Genomic DNA, 24,433 nt, shown 5'->3' with positions numbered 1-24,433 from the left:
AGTCTGCACGGGACGGTTCCTTCTTGAAGGCCCGTGCATCTGACTTCTGGGTCTTTGTCTTAGCAGAAGCTGATGAAGGGGCTGGTGTCTGTGGGGTGATGGGACGAAGAGGAGACGTCGACCGCGCGATCTTAGCACTGGCCGAACGGACGACCGTGGTGCTGAAGGTCAGATCGCATGTCTGGGTTGCCACCTCCCTGGTAGTCCGAGGAGAGGCGAGGACAGTACTGTATTTCCCCGCTGGGAGCAGCGTGGGCTTCCTACTAGCCAATAGCTTGCGAGCAGCCGAGGTGGACACTTTCTCTTTGACCCGAATTTCTTGGATACAGCGTTCTTCCTGATAGACAGGACAGTTGCGGGAGGATGCGGCATGGTCACCCTGACAGTTCACACAACGAGGAGACGGAGGTGGCCAGTCATCCTCATGGGCATCCCTGTGACAAGTGACACATTTAGCCGCATTGGAACAAGACTGGCGAGTGTGATTGAAACGCTGACACTGGTAGCAGCGCGTAGGTGTCGGGACATAGGGGCGAACGGAAATAACCTCGTAGCCCGCTTTGATGCGCGATGGCAGCTGAACACTATCGAAGGTCAAGAAAAGTGTACAGGAGTGTACAGGAGTGTGGCCCGAAGCAGTTTTTGTGCCTGAAAGGCGCTCTCAGTTTCGAGTAATAAGGTACCGTTACGCAACCTGGTACAGGATTTGACAGATCCGGCTATGGCATCGACGCCCTTCTGGATAACGAAAGGGTTGACAGAGGAAAAATCCTTTCCGTCCTCAGATCGAGAAACGACGAGGAACTGTGGGGCAGGCGGTAGTACTTTTGTCACTGGTAGCTGGTCACGTTTCCGTTTTTGGGCAGAAGTCGAGAGAGATGGAGTGAAATCCATTGCGGAGGAATCCCCCATGATTGCCAGCGTCTCCGATGGCGCGCTCCTTCCTTGTGGGGACCCTCTCAGAGGGCACTCCCGCCTTAGGTGAATGTTTACACCTAAGGTCACACCTCCCGAGAAACAGATGGAGGGACCAATCGGCATGGTCAGAAGGTATCAGCTCAGGCAATCACCCCTCCCCGGGCCTGGCCTTTACCAGGGGGTACGCGCGTGCCTTACATGCCTACCCAGGGCGGGGAATTACGCGTTACCACGTCACCGGCTACGCGTGCGAACGCGTGGGTCGGCCTTCAGGCGCGCACAGGGAGGAAGGAAGAAGAGGAAAAAGGAGAGAGAGAGAGAGAGAGAGAGAGAGAGAGAGAGAGAGAGGGGGGGAGAGGGAGAGAGAGGGAGAGAGAGAGAGAGAGAGGGAGAGAGAGAGAGAGAGAGAGAGAGAGAGGACAGTGTCTCAAACGCCGAGGCGGAGACCAGAGAAGGCAAGGAGAAGAAGGCAATGAGAAGGCAAGGAGAAGAAGGCAATGAGAAGGCAAGGAGAAGAAGGCAATGAGAAGGCAAGGAGAAGAAGGCAATGAGAAGGCAAGGAGAAGAAGGCAATGAGAAGGCAAGGAGATTATGCAGGGGAAGAGTAAGGAAGACAGTGAGGTGGAGAAGAGCAAAGAAAGGAACCAACCAAAGGAAGGAAGAAACGAGAAGTGAAAAAGCAAAATGACCGCAAATAGAGGTCGTGGAACCGTCCGTCTCCGGACGCAGGCGCTAACTACCCCCTTGAGGGGGAGGGACTCCTTTTAGTCGCCTCTTACGACAGGCAGGAATACCTCGGGCCTATTCTTACCCCGGACCCGCAGGGGGGGTCTCCTGAGGTGTTTTGCCTCATATAAAGTAATGTTTAATCACCTCACGAAATTCTTTTTTGTTCATTTTTTGACGATCACTCTACTTCCTTGACACACACAAATACTAAATGCAAAGAAATAGACCAATATGGCAGAAACTTGGTGTGCTTTCTTTCCAAAGATGCTACTAACTTGATACGCACCATTGGTGCCATCTCTTGGACTTTGCAAGGACTTTTCAATCGCCCCTTGTATTCACATTCACATGTTCTGCCAAAAGTTGGTTTCCCGGCAAACCATCAAAGGAAGTTTGAATCCTCTCCACTTCACTGTAGCAATGCAGAAAGCTTTTGTCTACTTGTGTTGCTGACAGGATTTCCATGAGCAATGGGATGGTCTGAAGAGAGTGCAATGTTGCTGATAGAAAAGTATACATGTATGTGCTTCTAGGTTCCAAGAGATCTACAGCGGAAGTGCTGAAGGGGGAAAAAAAAAATTACGATTGGTCAAAATCTGCAAAACACTTAAAAATGCCCTACTGGAGATGTGAGAAAGATGATGATATTATTAGATGCTTGCATCAGGAATGAATGGAGTGAATAAGTTCAATTTTTTTTATTGAAAAGGAGAAAAACAATAAATTTCCTTGAAAGCAAAGAAGTGAAAATATATATCTAGTATGCTGACTAAAATTAAAAATAAACAAAAGACTTATCATTCTAATTGCTTACGTTAATGGTATCTTATGTTAAGAGATTTTTTATGATAAATAAAAATTGTTTACCCAGAATCACACTATCTGTCCCCTAACAAACCACAGTTAAAGCAGATTTTATCAAGTAACCTACCGTATTTACTCGAATCTAAGCCGAACCTGAAAAATGAGACTCAAAATCAAGGAAAAAAATTTTCCCGAATCTAAGCCGCACCTGAAATTTCAGACTCGAAATTCAAGAGGGGAGAAAAGTTATGACCGCCCCTCCAAACAGAAACAAAGTTGGTCCATTGTAACATGACACACAAATGAGGTCCAATGGATGAAGATACAGCTACAATAGTTTGGTTCGAGTCGTAAGCTTAACAGTTAAGCTTTACCAAGTACCCATTGCTATGTGTCAGGTGCTCCGTCCGTATTTATACGGGTACCCTTCCTTTTTCACGTGCTTCGTCTTGTTTGAATCAATTGCTTATTTTGCTTTGATCTGATCAGTGCCGTTCTCTTTGTTATACGTGTTTACGTCACTCTAAGCTGAAAATGCATTATTGTACTGTGTCTTGCATTGTTTGTCGCATTCTGATAATGAGTGTTTACGACCTGTCGCCGCTTGCAGCATGGCTTGCTTTTGTGCGCGCTACCGCGGCTTAGAATTAAAAAAAAAAAAAAAAAAAAAGGAGAGGAATTGTCTCATAACCGAAACAATGGCAAGAGACTGCTATTTGTTGTTACTTACACTGCTGCTTTCTTTGATAATGATCAACAAGAACCAAATAATAGACTGCGTATGACAGAATTTGTTCCGGAAGAGAGTTTAGCGAACATTTTTCTCCGTTTGAAAATCTTTGCGGACGCCTCTTTAGTACATTACATTCTGCACAGAAATTAGAGTCATCTTAGATTCGTGCTTCATTTCTGACTGTATCACTATTCAGCATAAGAATAATAAGAATATAAACATGGCATTATATGTATATTCTTCCGCACTTGCTGTTGCCTCACTAGTTTTGTAGTTTATTAGGCAGACAGGATTTAAATGAGATAGCAGCAAACACAAAAGAATGCATGGCATAATGTTTACATTCTTCTACCTTTTCTTTTAATTTATTTACTGACGCATAGGTTTTGGCGCCAGTATTTATCTTTGTGCCTGCAAAGCATGCCTGTGTAGTGCTACATATATTAGACGGCAGAAGTTAGTTGTGGCATCACCTACCAACATTTTTCAGAACTTCCGCTTACTTTGCACTCTATTCTAAGCCACACGCGGTTTTTTGGATTACAAAAACCTGAAAAAAAGTGCAGCTTATATTCGAGTACATACGGTATGCGACTGGTCGTATGTATACTTCACATTTCCATTAATTATATTTCATCTACACTATCTTTCTTAGATCACTGCAGACGTCAGAAACTATCTGATATAAATCAGTTACTGAAATGCATATATGTTCGCAGTTGCTAATAACCTGAGTGTAAGTGCTAGCCTCTCTCTATATTATGTTAGTTGTCAGTAATTAGTATTCTGTTTTCAAATTTCCACATCCATTATAAAGTGAAGACAGCAAAAACCACCACATGAAATATGTACATTGTTTTGGGCTAATGTTAAGGACAGCTGGAGTTGCAATTCAGAGTGAAGTACACTGCCTCCATTTATTACATGTGTACGTACAGACCGTACAACTACATTCTCCCTTTCCTACACCAATATGTACATTTCTGTTCGCCATCAGAACTGTAATACAGTGTATAAAGTATAAGTTTAAGCAACTTTACTGCAATAATGTTAGCACTAATAAACAATACAGTCTCTCACTTTCTTTTCCATTAGCTCCAGTGTAAATGCTTATGGGCAGGTACAAGTCAATGACACTACACACTACCAAATACTCTGTACATTGTTAGCAGATGCACATTTGTTTCTGCATATGCAAATTTGCTTCTGTCTGTTTCAGTGTAAAGGGAGCTTTAGAAGCACAAACACCAATGCACCCTGTCTACTACAGGTAATTAATAAGCTTTGCTCTTTCTTTACGGAGGAGAGTGGACCAAAATGTGGTGCCACAGGAAACTGGTTTTGAAGAGAAACAGAAGCACATATGTTCAAATCTAAAACATGTCTATAATTTTCCACATGCTTGGTATACTCACTTTGTATAGAGTTTTTCAAATTCTTCACCCCAACAATCTTGGAGACCAGGACAGTTGTGGGGACACATTAAACTCCATTCTTCATTGGCCTCCACACGACGCATAAATAAATCTGGGATCCACAAAGCATAAAACAAGTCCCGAGCACGAACTTCCTCTTTCCCCGTGTTCTTTTTCAGGTCCAGGAATTCAAAGACGTCTGCATGCCAAGGCTCCAGGTAGATTGCAAATGCTCCAGGTCTCTGTAAGTAGTGAACCAAAGGATGTACATCATATTTGCCATGACTGCTTATTTATTCACTTAGAAACAGATCAGGACAGACATTACAAGTTTATTGTAATCTCAGTTACAGTAAATGGCATTTCAGGGGCATATTTCTCCTTAACTATTTCATTTGCAACAATCTGCACATTTAAGAAATTTGTAAATATATAATCAAAAATTAAGTGTTCTTTTATAGCAGTTCTCCCCAATTCACGTCAACTTCCAGAAAGAAAGTTAAATCAATAACGGACAGTGTAAATTAACAAATCAAATTTCCTCAAAGTTCCAATGCCAAAATAGGGTGCACCATTACTTGCAGACATTAATGACAGTCAATACTAGAGCTTAATTCTGAACCCTTATACATATTATAAGAAACAAATGTGGATAAAATGACTAAAACCATTGTCACGTAGTGAACTGCACTCATGCTGATCTGTACAATCACTCTCTCAAGTCTTGGTACAATGGATAAAGGCAAAAGGTCCTACACATGGAATTAAAACACAAGTGAAACCACAGAAGAGCCAAAAGAAAGACATGGGGAAATGTGACAGCTGACCACTTACAAAAAAACATGGGCGAGCCAGACACCCTGTTAAGAACATCTACCTAAAATTTTAGGTAACAAGACAGATCATAAAACCATAAAACTCTAATTTGCTTTATTAATCTCCTAAGACTAAAAATCACATTCTATGCCAGTTTTATTTAAAAATTCAGATGTTCTCATGCACAAGGGAAAAGTTGTTTGCTCGGTCTGCTTGCAGCATTTAATTAGAGTAAGAACTCTAATCTTTCAATGATAACATCCATTGTCTTTTGTCAGGAGCAGCTGCCTGTTGTAATTGACGCTGATTTGTGAGCCTACACCTTTGTGACATCACACTGCCAAGAAGAGTGAACAAATTTTATACCATGATGCCATTTTGAGAAACTTCATTTTCATGTGAGCTAGCATGCAAATATTTGCTTTAAGAAAAAAATAATAAAAGGATCAAGAAGAATATGTGACACTTTCGCACACAGCAGTTTTCCTTAAATAAATGGTGTGAAAATATTTTTCTTTTAACATATACATGTTTTTCCTTTAAAGCACTTCTAAGCAAAGGAAGGATATGGGCGAATTAAATTATATTATTGTGATTAAATTTACAGCTCAATGCGTACCTTATTACCGCCCTGGTCCACATATCTGGATGTATTGTTATATACACGCAGCATAGGAACCAAGCCATTGGACGTGCCATTGGTGCCAGCAATGTAACTTCCAGCAGCTCGTATGCAATGTACACTAAGACCAATACCTCCCGCCGATTTGGAAATCATTGCACACTGCTTCAAAGTATCATAAATACCTTCAATGCTGTCCTCTTTCATGCACAGCAGAAAACAGCTGCAAAAATACATTTTCGATTATTCTGTCAGCAGATCCATTTTTCCTCCAGTTTATATTACACATTATACTTAGTACACTTTTTCCTCTCAAATATGCTGTACTCAACACATTTTACACATAAAAAAGAAAGCAGAAGAATGAAAAAGAAAATGAATTACACATTGAAAGTCGGTGCCTCCAGGATGAAGCCACTTGAAACTGCTGCTGGTGCAGTATTTTCTGCACGAGCTGACCTCTCGATTATATTGTATAAATGTTCATGGGATTCAGCCCGGGATATCTGGGTGGCCAAACAATTCCCTCAAATTTTCCAGAATGTTCTTCAAAGCAACCACAAGCAACTGTCATTGTTGTTTGGGAACATGAAGTCCATGAATGGTTGCAAATGGTTCCCAAACAGCCGAACATACCCATTTCTAGTCAATGATCAGTTCAGATGGTACAGAGGACCCACCATTCCCTGTAAACACAGCCTACATTACAATGGAGCCACCACCAGCTCGCACAGTGGCTTGTTGACAACTTGGATCCACAGCTTCATGGGCTGCGGCACACTAACCTATCATCAGCTCTTATGAACCGATATCCGGACTCTTGACGAGGCCATGGTTTTCCAGTCATCTAGGGTTCAACCAATATGATCACAAGCCCAGAAAAGGCACTCCAGGTGAAGCTGTGCTGTTAGAAAAGGCACTTGCTTCTGTCATAGCTCATTAACACCAAATTTCGCTGTACTGTCCTAATGGATGTTCGTTGTATGCCCCACATTGATTTCTGCAGTTATTTCACATGGTGTTGCGTATCTGTTAGCTGTCACGACTCTACGCAAATGCCACTGCTCTTGGTTGTTAATCAAAGATCCTTGACCACTGCACTGTCCATGGTGGGAGTTAACGTCTGAAATTTGCTATTATCAGCACACTCTTCATACTGTGGACCTGGGAACACTGATTTCCCTACTGATTTTAAAAATGGAATGTCCCATGCATCTGGCTCCAACAACTGCTGTTCCGAGTTCTAAGTCTGTCAGTTCCTGTGTGTAGCCATAATCACATTAGGAACCTTTTCACATGAATCATCTGACTATAAATAACAGCTCTGCCAATGCAATGCCCTTTTATATCACGTGTACACGATACTACCATCTGTATATGTGCACACCACTATCTCACAACTTACCACATCAGTGCATAGCGCACTTAGTAATGTGTTGAAGGTAATTTCAAATGGCAGGAGTAATATGAGAGAATTTCCAGCCACTACTTACCTTTAGCAGACAATATTAAGCACTGCCAATACACATACATTAAAGTAGAAGTGATAATGTTATCCTAGCTTTTGTAACTATTAGTTCCTTCTTTGGGAAGGAGAGATGGATAGAGTGGGGAATATTAAACAAGAAAAGCAGGTTTCTCAGACTACAGGGATACAAGGGATGCATCTAAGCATGGAAAGAATCTGCCTTTAAGACCCTGACCAAAAAAATGCAGATATGACAGAATTTTTTGTTGGCAATGAAGGCCGAAAGCAAAATAATATTCACGACCTAAAACTGTAAGTTAATGGAGTTATTTATTTAAGTATCAGCTTAAACTAAATTTCTGAACATTCTTCATCTACATTTCGAACTTCTATTATAGTATTCTTCATAGTTGGAAGACTAAAGCACCTACTAACATCTGTGAAGTACTTGTTACTGTAATTCATGTAATTTTATAGTTTAATGATAAATTACTATCACAATACTTACCTTGATAACTGGGGTCTAGGAGTACCAGCTCCGAAGAGTGTAGGCGAAGCGTGTGTGAAGTATCTTTCAGATAACAGATTATATGTTTGTATGGCAGCATCTATGTCCTCACCATGTATGCCAACAGATACACGCATCAACATATGTTGAGGCCGTTCAACAACTTTTCCATCAATGCGTAGCAAATATGAACGTTCTAGTGTCTAAACATAGAGATTTTAAATAATTCACAATAAGAATGATCTTACGTATTGCCAGTGTGGTGCTGCATAATGTTCACACACATATGCTGCCAGACAGTAGGGCCTTAGAGGCATGTTTAACACTGTCTGGAACTTAAACTCCCTGGATTGCAGTGCTACAAAAATCCTGGCTCAGAGGTGAGGGTTATATAGTAGCATAATTACAGAGTCAGTTGAGATTCAGTTGTCTTAATGGACATGCCAGCTATAATCAGAGAAAGACACAGGATCTTGGCTTAAATTCAACAAGTGTCTCAGGAAACTCAACTCGGGTCACAAACCAGGAATTCAGTCACTGACACAACCTGAACACCATGAATGGTTCAGATAGGCAAGGGTGACATATGGAAAGCCACGGCCATGGAAAGGAGACAGGAGGGGTAATCAGCAGTTGTAAAAGGAAGGGCAGTCCCCATGAATTCAGAATGACAGAATGCTCAATGATAAGCTAGGCAGAACTACTGTCCCAGGAACAATCTGGCAACACACCATGAGAACATTATGCAATTCACAGTAAAAATTACAACATTTACAAAAAACACAAGAATTTAACATAGACCTTTACTATAGTCTACGAACAAGTAACACATAAGGGAAATGTCAGCACTGAGACACTAGTGCTTGGTATGAAAGCTTACTACTACTTATGATCGCACACTTTCTTTACTTGTTTTCGTTTCTTCATTGTGGACCTGGAACACTTTTCTCTTACAGTACAGCTATCACCTATGAAACATTGCTACCACTTCCTTTCTTTCACAACTCTTAATTGTATTATTTATTTGCTGGTGACCAGCCTGCTCTTGTATCAGTATTTCCCCTTGACTGCGCCTTTCACAGCCAGGTTAACTGCTTCAGGATATACCATAGCACATGTCCCACTAACCCGTCCCTTCTGCTGTGCGTCTTTCAAACACTTCAATCCTCACATATCTTTTACATTAGTGCTTCACTTTGTATCTTATCTGTGAAATTGATTCTTAAAATTCTTTGGTAAACTTACATGATTTAATTCATTTGGCCCTTATGGGGACATAGGGCACCCAGGATAACTTGCCATCCATGTTTGTCTTTATCCATTTCACATGGTTCCACCCAGGTCTTGCCAACTCTCCTTGCTTCCCCATTCACCACTCTTCCATGTATCTCTAAGATCAGCCTCTCTTCCTTGTTCTTTGGAGATACCATTCCAATGCCTTCCTCCCAACTGCTCTGTCTGGCTTTCTCAATGTGTGCTCTGGCCACCTCCACTTTCTCTCGCATTCTGTTCTTCTACAGGAATCTGGTTCATTTTTCTTGAGAGAGCTTTGTTCCACATTTTTTCTGGGCACAGGACATTCATTATGTGCTGGAGACACGCATTTATGAAACTCTGTAACTATGATGTTCTGTTCTTGTCTACTTACCAACTTTCACTAGCATACAGACGGACTGGACTGCCTTCACACTTGTATTAAAAATAGAGGTTTTAGTTTTTTCACATCACTATCCAGATACATGACTGAATTGATAATCTCCCCCTCCTGCTCCCCTACACACAGCGACACTTCCACGTTCCTAGAATTTACTCTCACTTCCTTCGTTTGACTTACATATCTTCAATTCAGCAGTCTCTGCTTCTTTTTTCAGCGAATTCATGGATTCATCTCCTGCCTGCTGTGATTCTGCTCACAACAAAGTCATAGACCATAGAAAGTGTTTTGTAACAAAATACACTCCTGGAAATGGAAAAAAGAACACATTGACACCGGTGTGTCAGACCCACCATACTTGCTCCGGACACTGCGAGAGGGCTGTACAAGCAATGATCACACGCACGGCACAGCGGACACACCAGGAACCGCGGTGTTGGCCGTCGAATGGCGCTAGCTGCGCAGCATTTGTGCACCGCCGCCGTCAGTGTCAGCCAGTTTGCCGTGGCATACGGAGCTCCATCGCAGTCTTTAACACTGGTAGCATGCCGCGACAGCGTGGACGTGAACCGTATGTGCAGTTGACGGACTTTGAGCGAGGGCGTATAGTGGGCATGCGGGAGGCCGGGTGGACGTACCGCCGAATTGCTCAACACGTGGGGCGTGAGGTCTCCACAGTACATCGATGTTGTCGCCAGTGGTCGGCGGAAGGTGCACGTGCCCGTCGACCTGGGACCGGACCGCAGCGACGCACGGATGCACGCCAAGACCGTAGGATCCTACGCAGTGCCGTAGGGGACCGCACCGCCACTTCCCAGCAAATTAGGGACACTGTTGCTCCTGGGGTATCGCCGAGGACCATTCGCAACCGTCTCCATGAAGCTGGGCTACGGTCCCGCACACCGTTAGGCCGTCTTCCGCTCACGCCCCAACATCGTGCAGCCCGCCTCCAGTGGTGTCGCAACAGGCGTGAATGGAGGGACGAATGGAGACGTGTCGTCTTCAGCGATGAGAGTCGCTTCTGCCTTGGTGCCAATGATGGTCGTATGCGTGTTTGGCGCCGTGCAGGTGAGCGCCACAATCAGGACTGCATACGACCGAGGCACACAGGGCCAACACCCGGCATCATGGTGTGGGGAGCGATCTCCTACACTGGCCGTACACCACTGGTGATCGTCGAGGGGACACTGAATAGTGCACGGTACATCCAAACCGTCATCGAACCCATCGTTCTACCATTCCTAAACCGGCAAGGGAACTTGCTGTTCCAACAGGACAATGCACGTCCGCATGTATCCCGTGCCACCCAACGTGCTCTAGAAGGTGTAAGTCAACTACCCTGGCCAGCAAGATCTCCGGATCTGTCCCCCATTGAGCATGTTTGGGACTGGATGAAGCGTCGTCTCACGCGGTCTGCACGTCCAGCACGAACGCTGGTCCAACTGAGGCGCCAGGTGGAAATGGCATGGCAAGCCGTTCCACAGGACTACATCCAGCATCTCTACGATTGTCTCCATGGGAGAATAGCAGCCTGCATTGCTGCGAAAGGTGGATATACACTGTACTAGTGCCGACATTGTGCATGCTCTGTTGCCTGTGTCTATGTGCCTGTGGTTCTGTCAGTGTGATCATGTGATGTATCTGACCCCAGGAATGTGTCAATAAAGTTTCCCCTTCCTGGGACAATGAATTCACGGTGTTCTTATTTCAATTTCCAGGAGTGTATAAAACTGCCGGACTCCAGTTGGCGTCTTACTGGCTCTGTGAGGTTTCCCTTGTGGAACACAAAACATCTGTAGCCATTATACAGATCTCTCATGTTTGGAACATTTTGTTGTATACTAAACTTCTGCGACACCTGTCACATACTTTATGTTTCATAGACTCAAAGGCCTTTTCAAAATCAATGAATACCACACATCGTTGCCTGGAATTCTTTGCCTTTTTTTTTAATATGACCCTAAGAGTGTACATAAGCTCAACGAAATTATATTGTGCCCAAAAAGTGTCCTCTTTGATCAGGACCTTACTGGGCACCAACATAAATGTAATACCATGAGAGCTGTTACAAGCTGGCAGATTCTCCATTTTTGGAAACTTAACCACAAACCCAATTTTCCACCCCTTTAGGATTTCTCTTCCAGCCAAATACACAGCAATGGGTCGAGCATTTTAAAGTACTTTCGATATCAGATTTTAAGAGTTCTGGTGCTATGTTGATTAAGAATGGAGCCTTTTCATCTTTCTGGCTTCTCAAAGCACTCCTAATTGCAGCCACTGTGGGATGCTGCAGGTTTCTATCTTGATATGCTCAGACTTCCTCCGGAACTTGTCTCATCTTTTCCTCTAGGTTGTCTGCACAATTTAGAAGCTCCTTAAAATGCTCCCCCATCAGTGTTCTTAACTGGTCCTTCATATCAAAGTTCTTTATTGACAGCTGTTTAGTCTTAGAGGACTCCTATTTGTCCTTGTCCTCCTCCTCCTTAGAAGATAAGGAGTGAGAAAGCTTCCCTGAATTGGTTTCAGGTACAGAGGAGCAACAACAAGTCTGACGGATAGCAACCTATAGTTCCTTCAGCTACCAGCTGGCGTACGGCTGTGGACCAGCAGGAACCGTGGAAGGCAGCAGGAACCATGGAAGGAAGAGTCCCAAGTGTCTCTCCCTTGCTAGAGAAGCCGGAGGAGGATGAGGCGTTCCCAGCAGGTGGGGAACCAATGCTCCCAAGGTAGGTGTGGTGGAAGCACAGAAGGGGCCCAACTGCCTGGGGGCAGGTTTTGGTGGGTAGCTCAGAAGGTCCACCGTAAGAGACACAACAGAGGAAGGCATTGTCGTCACTGAAGGTGACATCGTTGCCGATGTAGCATAAGATTGCGTCATTTGTCTGGATTTAGATGCTTACTTTTTTCTGGCCTCTTGATATGTGAGCTTGTCCAGGGTCTTATATTCTTGGATATTCTTCTCTTGCTTAAAAACAGAGCAATCTGGTGAACAGGGAGAGTGAAGCCCACTGCAGTTTACACAGATGGAGGGAGGGGCACAAGGAACATTCACATGGAGTCGATGTCTACAACTCCTGCAGACAAAGGTAGCAGTGCAATGGAAAGATATATGTCCAAACTTCATACACCTGAAGCATATCATAGGAGTAGGAACATAGGGTTTCATGTCACACTGTAGACCATCACCTAGACCTTCTCAAGCAATGTATCACTCTCAAAAGTCAATATGAAGGCCACAGTAGCAACTCTTTTTTTCCCTTGGTCCCCTGTGGGCACAACAGGTGAAGTGCACACACTGTCGCTCTAAGCTGGCCTGCAGCTCATCGTCAAGTTGCCGAACATCACAGTGAAACATGACGACTTGGACCATATTGAGACGTGCCACAGTCATGATGGGCACATACACCATGGCGTACATGGGGAATGTGCAACGCCGGCACTAACAGTGCAATCCCTGTGTGATCAGGTGGCTACCATGTCCATGTACTTGACAACCCCCCCCCCCCCTACAGGATGGTTACTGTGCTGGGTTTTGGGAGTACGACAACAGGAAGGAAGGCTGACAGGGTAGAAGGACATGGAGGCATTGAATACACAACAATGGATGACCTTCCCTGCACGACATGCACTTCATAAAATTTGGAAAAAATGGCAAGTCAAACCCAATGATGGTGACCCTGTAATAATGGAAGGTGAAGATAGGGCTGGGAGTGAAAGTAGAAAACAAGACCAAAATTGTAAACTGAATAAAAGTAGAGTATGTACCACAAGGACCATCTGATAGAAAGTGTAGGTTTGCAGGACAGAAAGAGGAACCAATGCTGCAAAGGCAAGGCTGGCGTGCCAGGACCCCGTGGTAGCCAAGCACGTACTTAAAAAGAGTAGTGAACCCCGGGGTGGAGGTTGGGGGGGTGGGGGGGTGGGGGGGGGGAGAAGAAACTTTAATAGTTGTACATGTTACATATAACTGCATGTACAAAGTACAGAACACCTTGTTCTAAATTGAAGAAACGAAGGACATAAATAAGATATACACAGCTCATTTAATTCACTGCTCACATATGAAGCTGAGCAAAAATTATGTGGAGTGCTCAAAACACACACACACACACACACACACACACACACACACACACACAACAACAGCAAAATGAAAAAGGCAGTTCATGAAAGAAGTAACACTGAAAGGACACGGGGATGACTGAGCACTTTCCTGAAACAAGAAACTACAGAAACTTTGCAACACAAATTCAGATGCATTGAGGCCAAATTTTTCATCCTTAGCATTTATAAACTGTGTCACTGGCAGAGGCAACATGACAACCTTTCTGCCTTCCTCTGTATATGACCCTATTACCACTCACTGTAGTATTATTCCTTTGGTGTACTGCTGATACTGGCGTGGAGGCAGCAGCCAAGTCATTTGTTGCAGACAGAAGTTTGATTGTGATTTAAAACTTTCTCCTGATAAAATAAGTTATTTTTGACCAGAATTAAATCTACACTTAATTGTAACTTTTTAATTCTGAAACAAGCAAAGATTAGGTGCAAATCATAGTGCCATGTTACTTCTCTTACCTAAACTGAAACAATTCACAATCGACATCATTCCACTGAGCATCTCCATTTTATGTTACAGATAGTACAATTTGAAAGGATGTGATTATCATAGTACACCTGCAACACTTCCAATACTACATGCATTTCATACTGTGTGGTCCTTTGGTTACAATATCAACACTGTTCCTTTATGTTTACCTACTATGTACCCCTATTGGTAGCTCAACCACCACCACCACCACCACCATCTGTTTGGAACATAAGCCTCACTATCTACTCCTGTTTTCCCACCACCTTTCAGTGTTCACTCTGGTCCAGTTCTCGTATCCTTTCTCAATACACTCCACCACATCTTAAAGCCATCTGTCCCTTGCTTTTCCTCTTGGTCATTTCCTTTGTGTATCTATTTAGTGTATCTTCTTTGGAATCCCCTCACTTTCCTGTCTCCTGAAGTGCCTATACAGTGCCTCTGTGAAGGCCCTAGTCAGACATTCAGCATAATGGGCAAGAGTGTTCTTTTCACTGCATATATGCTGTCCCAGCATGGTATGGCTGCAAGGAAGGGATTTTTTGATGTGGAATGGATGGCAGCTGCCAAAATGCTGGTACTTTTGGTGTTTGACGTGTTCCATGTGAACAAAGGTGTGAATGGAGCCATGAGACAGGTGGTGGTAAACGCCAAGGAAGGTGGCATACTAGGTTGAGAAGCAGCTGGGGGGGGGGGGGGGGGGGGATGGGAAAGAAGGTGTTGAGGCTGTGAAAGAATGAGGATAGGGTATCTTGGCCCCGAGTTAGGATCATGAAGATATCATCAATGAACCTGCACTGGAAGAGGGGAAAAGATGTACAATGATTGTGACAGCTAACATATGGCATGGTAGTTTTTACAGGTGGCCCACCCTCTGAAAGAGTTAGGGGTTTTGGGAGGCTAGAAAGGTTTCATCTAGATGATCCATAAACAAGATGGCATATGAGGATGCCAAGTGGGTGTCGATGACAGTGCTGTGGATTTGCACCACTTAAGGCGTCCTTCCCCATATGGCCTGCACTTCTGCAGAGTTTGGAAAGTGCCAGGTCAAATCAGAAAATGGGACCTGAACATATAGGGCCGAAAAGTGAGAGACTCGTTTTAGTCGCCTCTTATGACAGGCAGGAATACCTCAGGCCTATTATAATCCCTGGACCTGCAGGGGGGAGAGAATTTGGCATATGATAAGCTGCACTAACAATCAACTTGGTCATGTAGTGGTGTATTGCACGCAGATGAGACCATTGATATAGTGTGGTCGGATGTTAGAGTGTATGCAGTTTCAACCGTTCCCCCTCCCCCTCCCCCCCTCCACTCCACTCAACATTTTCGGCCCTCTGTCCTATCACCGCCTCCCAACTGACATCCCTCATCCTTACTGTGAATCGCTCTCTGCCAGTGAACTCACAGGTATTTTCCTCTCCTTTTCTGCTCACCATTCACCACCCTCCCTCCACCTTTTCCCCCACAGCCTCAAGCCGCACCTGGCAGCCTTGCTTGCCACCTTTTAGTCCATGCATGCTCCGCCTGACAGCATTCTTCTCTCCCCACCCGTACCCTCTACTTTCCCCAACTCACTCCAGACTGCTGCCTTAGTTCAACTCAACAGCTGAGACAGCAGTCATTATGTGAGAGGTGTGTGCTTGTGTGAATATGTGTGCATTTTCCATTCTTGTCTAAAGAAAGCTTTGGCCAAAAGCTCCAGGGTGCAACAGTCTTTTCAGTGATCAGATCTAGAATCAACCTCTTGCCTTATGCTCAGAGCTACAATCCACACCATATGATGCAGGGTGCAAAAGAGACTATTATCCAGTGGAACATGACTAACAATTCAGACAAAAACCACCTTCAGTCAACTTCCCTGCATGTCTACATTCTTAGGTTAAACAGAGTCATTTCCAGCAACTGCACTTCTCACCTAAAGCCACATTTATGATACACCACCATAATTCTACAAAAATTGTGAGAGACTATGTATGTGCAAGCTACGGAAAGTAAAGAACCTAAAGATCAATTACCAATGTGCGAAACCCTTCTGTAATGAAAGTAAAAGTTATAAGGAGGTCATTTACACATTTCTTTGAGTGAGGTGGAAAAGGCAATAAAATTGTAAGCTATGAGAAAGCTGCAAAGGAAAGGGATGGAAACATGGTGTAGAAAAGAAGAAAGAAGCAAAAGAAGAAAGAAGCTTAAGACATTGAAACAATAACTATGTATACAAATTAAAGCTAAAGTGTAAGAACCATTCAAAGCGCAAAAACTAACGCTGCTGTTTTAAGGGGAAAAAATCTGCAGATACTTTATAAAAATTCAAATACTAGTAATAAGAAATTCCCTAAGTTTAGTGGCACTTAAGATTAAATTACCAGGTATCAACATCAAAGAGCAGCCACAAGCAAGTTACAGCTGAAAGCTGTAACCAAGTAAACAATTCCAATTACTTACTTATCCCCATGACACTAAGCAAAGTTTAAATACAATACTTGCTAACGAGATTATTTTTAGAGGCATTACCTTGAATCCAAAGTAGTTGTAACTAAAATCTCTATCATAAATTATTGCAGAATTAAGCCTGTCTGCATTTTTCATAATAACGTTGTGGTGGAATTCTGATATAAGTGGACTTTTCCTTTTTGTCACAGGATTGACCATATTATACAAATCATCCATTACATCTGTGGGAAGAAATGTCATAAGCAAATCAAGAGAAGTTAAAATGTTAACATAAGGAACTTAAACAACATACTGTAATTATTAATATAATCCTACAGTGTTTTAAGGAACACATCAAAAAGCATTCTAATGTGTTCCAGTACACTTTAAATTTTGTCCCTGAAACATCAGCAGTAAGTTTACAGAATATAACAAATAAGATATTTAGTCTAGTCAGTCAGAAACAGTTACGCACAACATATGATCTACAGCCACATAACTTTCCTTATTTATTACTTACAAACCATTATAACATTTAATATAATTAAAAATACCCCAACAGTGAGAAACGAAAGGGCAAGCTCGAAATACACATTATTTAAGTTTGAGATGACTATAGTACACATCAATTATAGTCTGTTCAAACTTACTTTAGGATTGACAGCTATGGCAGAAGCAATAGAGAGCGAGACCACACAGGCCGCACAGCACATATTTCACCAATACCACGAGACCTGTAGCCACAGCAGGCACTCACAGTTGCCAAACCTTCACCCCCATTGTCACAACACTTCCCTCTTGCACTTTGCTGGCGTTTTAGACAGCTTGCCGCCCCGTGTGTTCGCTGCACCCTGACATTTTGTTTGTTATAGTATTCACTGTTTGTAGAAGTTTTTATTTTATTTGTTGTCACTGTTAGTTGTTATGGGGTTCTCAGCAGTACCAGAAGGAAATTAATCAGAAGTTATGAGCGGTTAAGTTTGGCATCATTCCCTCAGCCAGTGGGTTGCTTTATGAGGTAAGATGAGAAAAATGGTTTGCACAATATGCGATTGCTTTGAGATTCAAAAACTTAATAGTGGCCCGATGCTATCTATTAACCACGTGATCAATAGAACTTCTCCAAATTTGAATAAATAAAAAACCCCTATTCTCAAGAAACACTGAAGCTTGAAACTCGGGGGAAAAGTGTTATGTGGATAAGTGGATTACCAATATAGATTAATTTGCTGAAGACGCGATTTGTCGTGTTTAAAATTATTATCGTAGAAAGGATCATCTGACACACAGCAGGTTAGTCATCCTTAAGGAGTCAGGTGCTATTCAAGGCAGTCACACATACCATTTTCATTGTTTTGCACGACATAGGATTTAATTTGGACATTTCTGTCACTGCATAGTGTAAAGGGAAGGGAACATATAGCTGCAATGCAGTGCCGACTTAAGGCAGATCAGTAACATGAATACCGATAAAATTTTATGAACAGGGAGTGTACATGGATTTTCCCGGGTGAAATTACACTTTTTCTGTGTTAAGTGATAGTATACTTTTCCTCAGAACTATAAAAGTTATCAGTCCTTTGAATGGTTACAGCTTTATACACCGGCGTAGAATTTCCCGGCACTTTAGGAAACAAAACATAGCGGAAAAAAAACAAGTTTTGGAAAGATGTCCAATTTTCAGTAACATGTAAACTGCATATTTTCGTATTATGAAAGTATAAACTCTAATTACACCAAATACCATATATTACTTTCCGAAGCATTGAAATCGAGACATTGATGTGCTTTTGTAAGCCAGTCATAGCTCGTATCACGTGATCTCGCCAGCCGATGACAATGGATATTCAGAGCATAGGACACTCATGTAGTCAGCCAATAACAACATCACTGTTAAATAGCACAAACACAGAAATAGGAAAAGTTAATGGTTTAAATCAATATACATGGTGTTGCTACAAGAAAAGAAAAGCTTTCACATCTAACATTGATCTCAAAGGTTAATAAGCAACAAGAGAAGCTAAGCTTTCACATGTAATGTTGATCTTACACTTTACGATACATCACACAATTGTGCCAGTATAATTTTTAATGACACAAATGTCTGATTTTCTGGCCTCGAACTTATTCTAAATGGTCGTCCTCAAAGAGTTGATTTTTAAATAAGAGTCAAACGCTCTGTAATTTAAGAAATTTATCGTAAATTCTCGCACACAGTTCATCTTGCTTAAAGGAAATTTACTTTGTAAGTAACGCTCTCAAACAACCATTCGCAGGATTTTCCAGAGACTTGTTAGAAACAGGTTTGCTTCACCAGCTGCCAGAGAGCACCTGATAACAGGAGTCACTGAGCTTGTGCAGCTACAATGACGCAGGAAGCCTGTATGTTTGTACGTGTAAAACATTAAACGACTTTACGTTATGTCTTAAAAGAAACAAGACATTAGAGAATACCCTAAGAGCATCGGAATTTCATGAACAATACTAAAAATGCATAATTTGGCTTAAATGCACATTCGGATGTAAATTTTCTTGGAGTGCCGATACTGTATTCTCATGGTTGGTTCGTTATTGTGGCATAATACCATACATGCTAGCAGATGAAAACGTGCACTTGAAATGCAGTGAACAGTTGAAACTAGCCAATAGTGTGGAATTAAACACTTCATTCCAAATAAATTGACTGCCTCAGCGGAAAAGATTAATAAAAGCAAAATTTCTTTAGAAAACCGACAAAAAAACTTCATTGCTTCGCAAGGCGATTAATGCTTGTCTGTCAGAAAGGTGGAAATAAAATAAAACATGAAATTAATAAGATATTTTAGCCTTCCATAATTATGTCAATGTATTTTAATCCACTGTATTGATAGCTCCTGGCCACAGAAATTGTTTTGTTTTCATTTGACATGAAACTAAAAGAAACAACAAAATCACTGAACGCAAACTAAGGTCACGTGGAAACTACTCATCTCCCCACTGTAACTCAGAATGCGCTGCGCATCAGCACCAGATCTACGATATTTCACAACCAGGACAATACTAGATAGTATTGCCTAATACTAGCAAAACGTTTTATGTTAAGAAACAGCTTCACATTTCATTCATACACTCCAGCTTCTGAAGCATGAAACCGAAAAGTACTACTACGAAATTTTTATATAAATTTGGAATTGTCATATTCTTCCACAATTATGTGATGTCCCCGTTTCTTCTCCTTCCTTATTCTAACAAACAATTTTGTCATCGCTAATTCTGTAACAATTCCTGCCAGTGTCAAAACTTATTCTCCAGTTAACTTCACTACCCCTGCCACAATCACCAGTTTAGTTATCCCGTGTTTACTCTATGGTTAGGTGTTATTACGTGTTCGTACAACGCGTTTTCCATGCTGCTCCCAGAATAGAACTTTAGCGGCTGCTAGCCAGGGACTGTAAAACTGGCCCTTACTAGTGTAGCGTTCTGACCAAAAACTTTTGTCAACATTTCATTTTCTTGGATAGACCGAGAAGATAATACATAATCTCTCTTACCTGTTATTCCTGATAGTCGTTTATTTCCACTCCGGTAGTCTGGATCAATGGATTTCATTAATAATTATAACAACGCTGATCATTCGCAAACCCAGTCAACCACATAAACAGCGACTGGCATTCACCCGTTCGATTTTATTCTGCTCAGCTGGTATAGCCCTGTCCCCTTTTGTCTGCAGGACAGTTTATTTCTAGATGCAACGAGGATTCCCCTACCGGAGACAACATGTACACTATGCACGCATTCAAAAATCAACTTACGATTCATTCAGAAATAAACTTAGAATTCGTTCAAATACCAACAGGGATATGTTTCAAAATCATGAGTAATCGATAGACCAACGTGCGCTGGATGCTAGTCGCTGTGTAAAACAAGGTCTTTTCCTCAAAAACATGAATCTGGCGCTCCCTCCCCATCTCGCAAATTGCTGCCCGGGGCAGATACTCCGGTTTGCCCTCACTCCTAAATTCAGGCCCGTTGGGTCTGCACGAATCTGGCAACTTAGGCGCGTGAATAAAATTTTTCCGAGTAGCATCTGGCTGCTTGCTGCTATTGCTTATACAGCTAACTGCCACACTTATGAAGCCAGAAGCGGGAGAAGGTACTACTCATACACGACTCAACTGCGCATGCACATGTGCTCGCTCGCAACTGCTCAAACAAACCTAATGTAAACAGTTGTGCCATCACGCTGATCGAAGGCAATTTGCTGTTATCAAGCAATGCATAGTCTTTCTAAAGCCTTTGACACATTTTGCTGTTGGCGGACACTTATATGAGCACTGTGTTTTGTTTTTGTATAGAATTCATTTCCTTTGCAATTTACATTCTTTTTCTCTTGTTCATGTTTTATTGCTGCAGTATTATTCTGCAGTAGCGAGATACAGATACGATTAGATTTACTTTCACTCCAATTGATCCATAGTGAGGAGGTCCTCCAGGATGTAGAACATGTCAGAAAAACAATAATACATGACAAATATTTACAACTGAAACAAATAAGCTAATGTACCTTCCACGGGTTCCAAGTCGAATGATTTTTAATGAACACTATATGAAAGAATCATTTTACAAACACTTATTTACTAAGATCGTATTAATGCACTGAATTTAAAATTTAAAAAAAAAATGTAAATAATATCCGATGTTGGAGTATTGATTCTTACCAGTCAAAGTTACAAAAATGTAACTGGAAACTATAACAATGAAAAATACCCAGAATTTTAAAATTTCCCAGGTTTTTCACGGTTTTCTCCTGGGTGAAAAAATTCCCGGGTTTTTCCCGAATCTCCCAGGTTGTATACACCCTGTATGAAACATGTCAACTCTGAACATGTTGTCAAATATGGCTGGACAGGTGAAAGGTAAGGAACAATCTCAACAAAACCTTCCAGCATACTCATTATTTGCCATGTATGCACCACCACAAGGTTCTCTCTCCAATGGTTTCTTGCTTTTTCTCAAACAGTCTCTTGCTTTTTAAATCACAGGATTAATTAACAATGTAATTATGTAAAACACAAGAAAAGCAACAGCACTGAGAGAAGCTGCAGAAAAAGATGAAGTGTGCGTCTGAAGATTATTACTAATTTTTAATGGCAAAAGACCCACCAATGTTACCAAGGAAGGGAGTCACTTTGTAATGTTAATAAATAAATGAATAAAATCAATCAATCAAAAGAGACAGGGGATGATCACAAAAAATTAACCACATCATGTTTACAGTGCAGTTTTGTAGAATCATTAATTCAAAATCTGGGAAAACTGTCACAGATTTTTGTTGATAATGCTTCTTATCATTCAGCTGCTGAAATAGCACCTACCATACCAAGGCGAAAGGGGGGAAATGACTGACTGGCTTCAATTTCATAACATCAATGTAAGTGCTAACCTTTGAAGGTTGGAGCTTATGGAACTAACGGCTCATCATTAACCACAGTTTTGCATATATGGAATCTACGAGCTGGCAAAAATGTATGGGCATTCAAGCATTGGGCTACCACCTTACCACTGCCATTTCAACCCAGCAGAGTTAATAAAGGCTCAAACTAAAGGTTATGCTTCCAAGAACAGTAATAAATTTACTTTTCTGCAGATGAAAGCACTCTGATGTTAGGAAACTCATCTTTGAATACTGGAACAAATAAGACAAAGATATGTAGAGCATGATGGCGAGAGCATGGCACAATAAAACTGTTCCACAAAGATTCCATGTGGATGGTGATTATGTGATTAAATAAGAACAGCGACAGTTACAGTGATATTTCAAGTATGTCATAGCAATGAGAGCAATGTCCATTATCACCTTCAAAATGAAATGTGGATGGATTAAGATGCATGTCTGAAGTGCACAAGTTACATAACTGTAATTTGTTAAGTTTTGACATTTTAATAACAAGGCTTTGTCAGTGAAACTCCAAATGAAGTTTGTCTCCTCAAGAATTCATCAAATATCATATTGTACAAAATAAGATTTCTCACATCTTATCTTTTGTTATGTTAGAAATAAGCAGTTGGAACAAAAAACTTGATAACAGGTTAGTTATAAACTTAGCGATCAGTTTGTCATAACGTAACCATATAGGCAACCCCTTAGTACTTTACGCACCAGCGGACCATAGCAGATCGTATTCAGCCGACGTTATCTCGTGTTAGAAAACTTTGACAGTCAGTATGAAGTAGATGAAAATGCAATGTACTGGGTGGCCCAAAAAGGATGGTCGGATTTGAACTGCGTAGTACCATTGAAAGGTGAGGAGGGGGGGACCACTGCCGGCCGTCTGCAAGTCGGCCATTACACCCAGTTTGCCACGAGATGGCGCAGTGGATGGTCGAGCATCGTGTTTTTGCTGTGGAACAGTTTTTCAGAAATGATGAATCGTTTATTACTGTGCAACGATTGTTTCGACAACGTTTTGGTGTAGCGCGTGATGGACCCATTCCAGATCGCAGATCCATATCACGTTGGGTGACTGCATTCCGGACAACAGGGTCTGTCAAAAGTGGTAAATCTACAGGGCGTACACGTACGGCAGTTACTCCACAGAACATTGATGATGTTAGAGCGTCAGTGCTGCAAAGCCCGCATCGTTCCACTAGGCGTTGTGCTCAAACTTTAGGCCTCAGCCGTAGTTCGTTGCAGCGTATTTTAAGCCGTGAGTTACAGTTTCACCCATACAAAATTATGATCACGCAAAAGCTGTATGATCGTGATTTTGAGCAGCGAAGACGATTTTGTGAATCAATGCTTGACATCTTGTACTCTAATAATGATGTTGTGCTTCTTATGTCAGATGAAGCCCATTTCCATTTAGACGGCTATGTCAATAAACAAAACTGCAGGTACTGGGCAGCAGATAATCCCAGAGAATTGCAACAAAAGCCTCTTCATAGTGCTAAGGTAACAGTCTGGTGTGGAATTTCAAGATTGGGGATTGTTGGTCCTTATTTTTTTGAGGAGATCAACGCTACAGTCACAGTGACCTCGAAACGTTACGTTAACATGCTACGTAGCTTTTTGGTGCCGAAACTGCGAGAGTTACATGTAAATCGAGATCGAATTTGGTTTCAACAGGACGGGGCCACGGCCCACACAGCCAATGACTCCATGTGTGTTTTAAGGCGGATGTTCCCCCACCACATCATCTCGCGTTTTGGAGATGTCCACTGGCCCGCGAGATCACCTGACCTCTCAGCCTGTGATTTTTTTCTTTGGGGATACCTAAAGTCAAAAGTCTACGTACAGAAGCCCCGAAACTTAATTGATCTGAAGGAGGCAATCAGTGCGGAAATTATGGCAATTCAAGAAGAAACAGTAGTGAAAGTGATGGAAAATTTCGAGGAAAGACTTGTGGAATGCATCACCGAGGAAGGACACCATCTTCCGGAAGTCATTTTCCGTACATGATTTTTTGTGGTTAGTTCTTGTAATTGGGTGCCTGGGAGCATTTAGTTACGTAATTGAATAAAATTAATTTGTAAAACTGATGGAGTTATAGTTATTTAAAATGTGACCATCCTTTTTGGGCCACCCTGTATTTTTAAGATTTCATTCACTTAACATCTTCACCTTAAATCAATAACAAAAAACTTCCACGCATGTGGAAAATTCGGTATCATCAACAGAAAATGCAATTTTGTAAATCGTCTGTATAATGCCTTAATAATTTGTTGCCACATATGAAACCAGAATAAAAACATAGTGCAACTTCTAC

The 24,433-nt window shown here is 41.9% G+C and overlaps 1 protein-coding gene across 1 annotated transcript in view; it reads right to left on the bottom strand.

The window, feature by feature from the left end:
- The window catches only part of LOC126194913 (ribonucleoside-diphosphate reductase large subunit), an 87,514-nt gene that overhangs the window by 41,167 nt on the left and 21,914 nt on the right, over positions 1 to 24,433 (bottom strand). Inside the window, exons 4-7 of the mRNA XM_049933284.1 lie at positions 16,770 to 16,930; positions 8,014 to 8,216; positions 6,035 to 6,260; positions 4,600 to 4,841 (exon numbers count right to left, since the gene is read on the bottom strand). Coding sequence (XP_049789241.1) covers positions 4,600 to 4,841; positions 6,035 to 6,260; positions 8,014 to 8,216; positions 16,770 to 16,930 — 832 coding nt within the window. The remainder of the gene's footprint in view (positions 1 to 4,599; positions 4,842 to 6,034; positions 6,261 to 8,013; positions 8,217 to 16,769; positions 16,931 to 24,433) is intronic.

This window comes from Schistocerca nitens, chromosome 7 (genome assembly GCF_023898315.1).
Source record: "Schistocerca nitens isolate TAMUIC-IGC-003100 chromosome 7, iqSchNite1.1, whole genome shotgun sequence".
NCBI classification, from domain to species: domain Eukaryota; kingdom Metazoa; phylum Arthropoda; class Insecta; order Orthoptera; family Acrididae; genus Schistocerca; species Schistocerca nitens.
The sequence above is the reverse complement of the archived record's forward strand: the minus strand, read 5'-3'. Positions and strand labels throughout refer to the sequence as shown.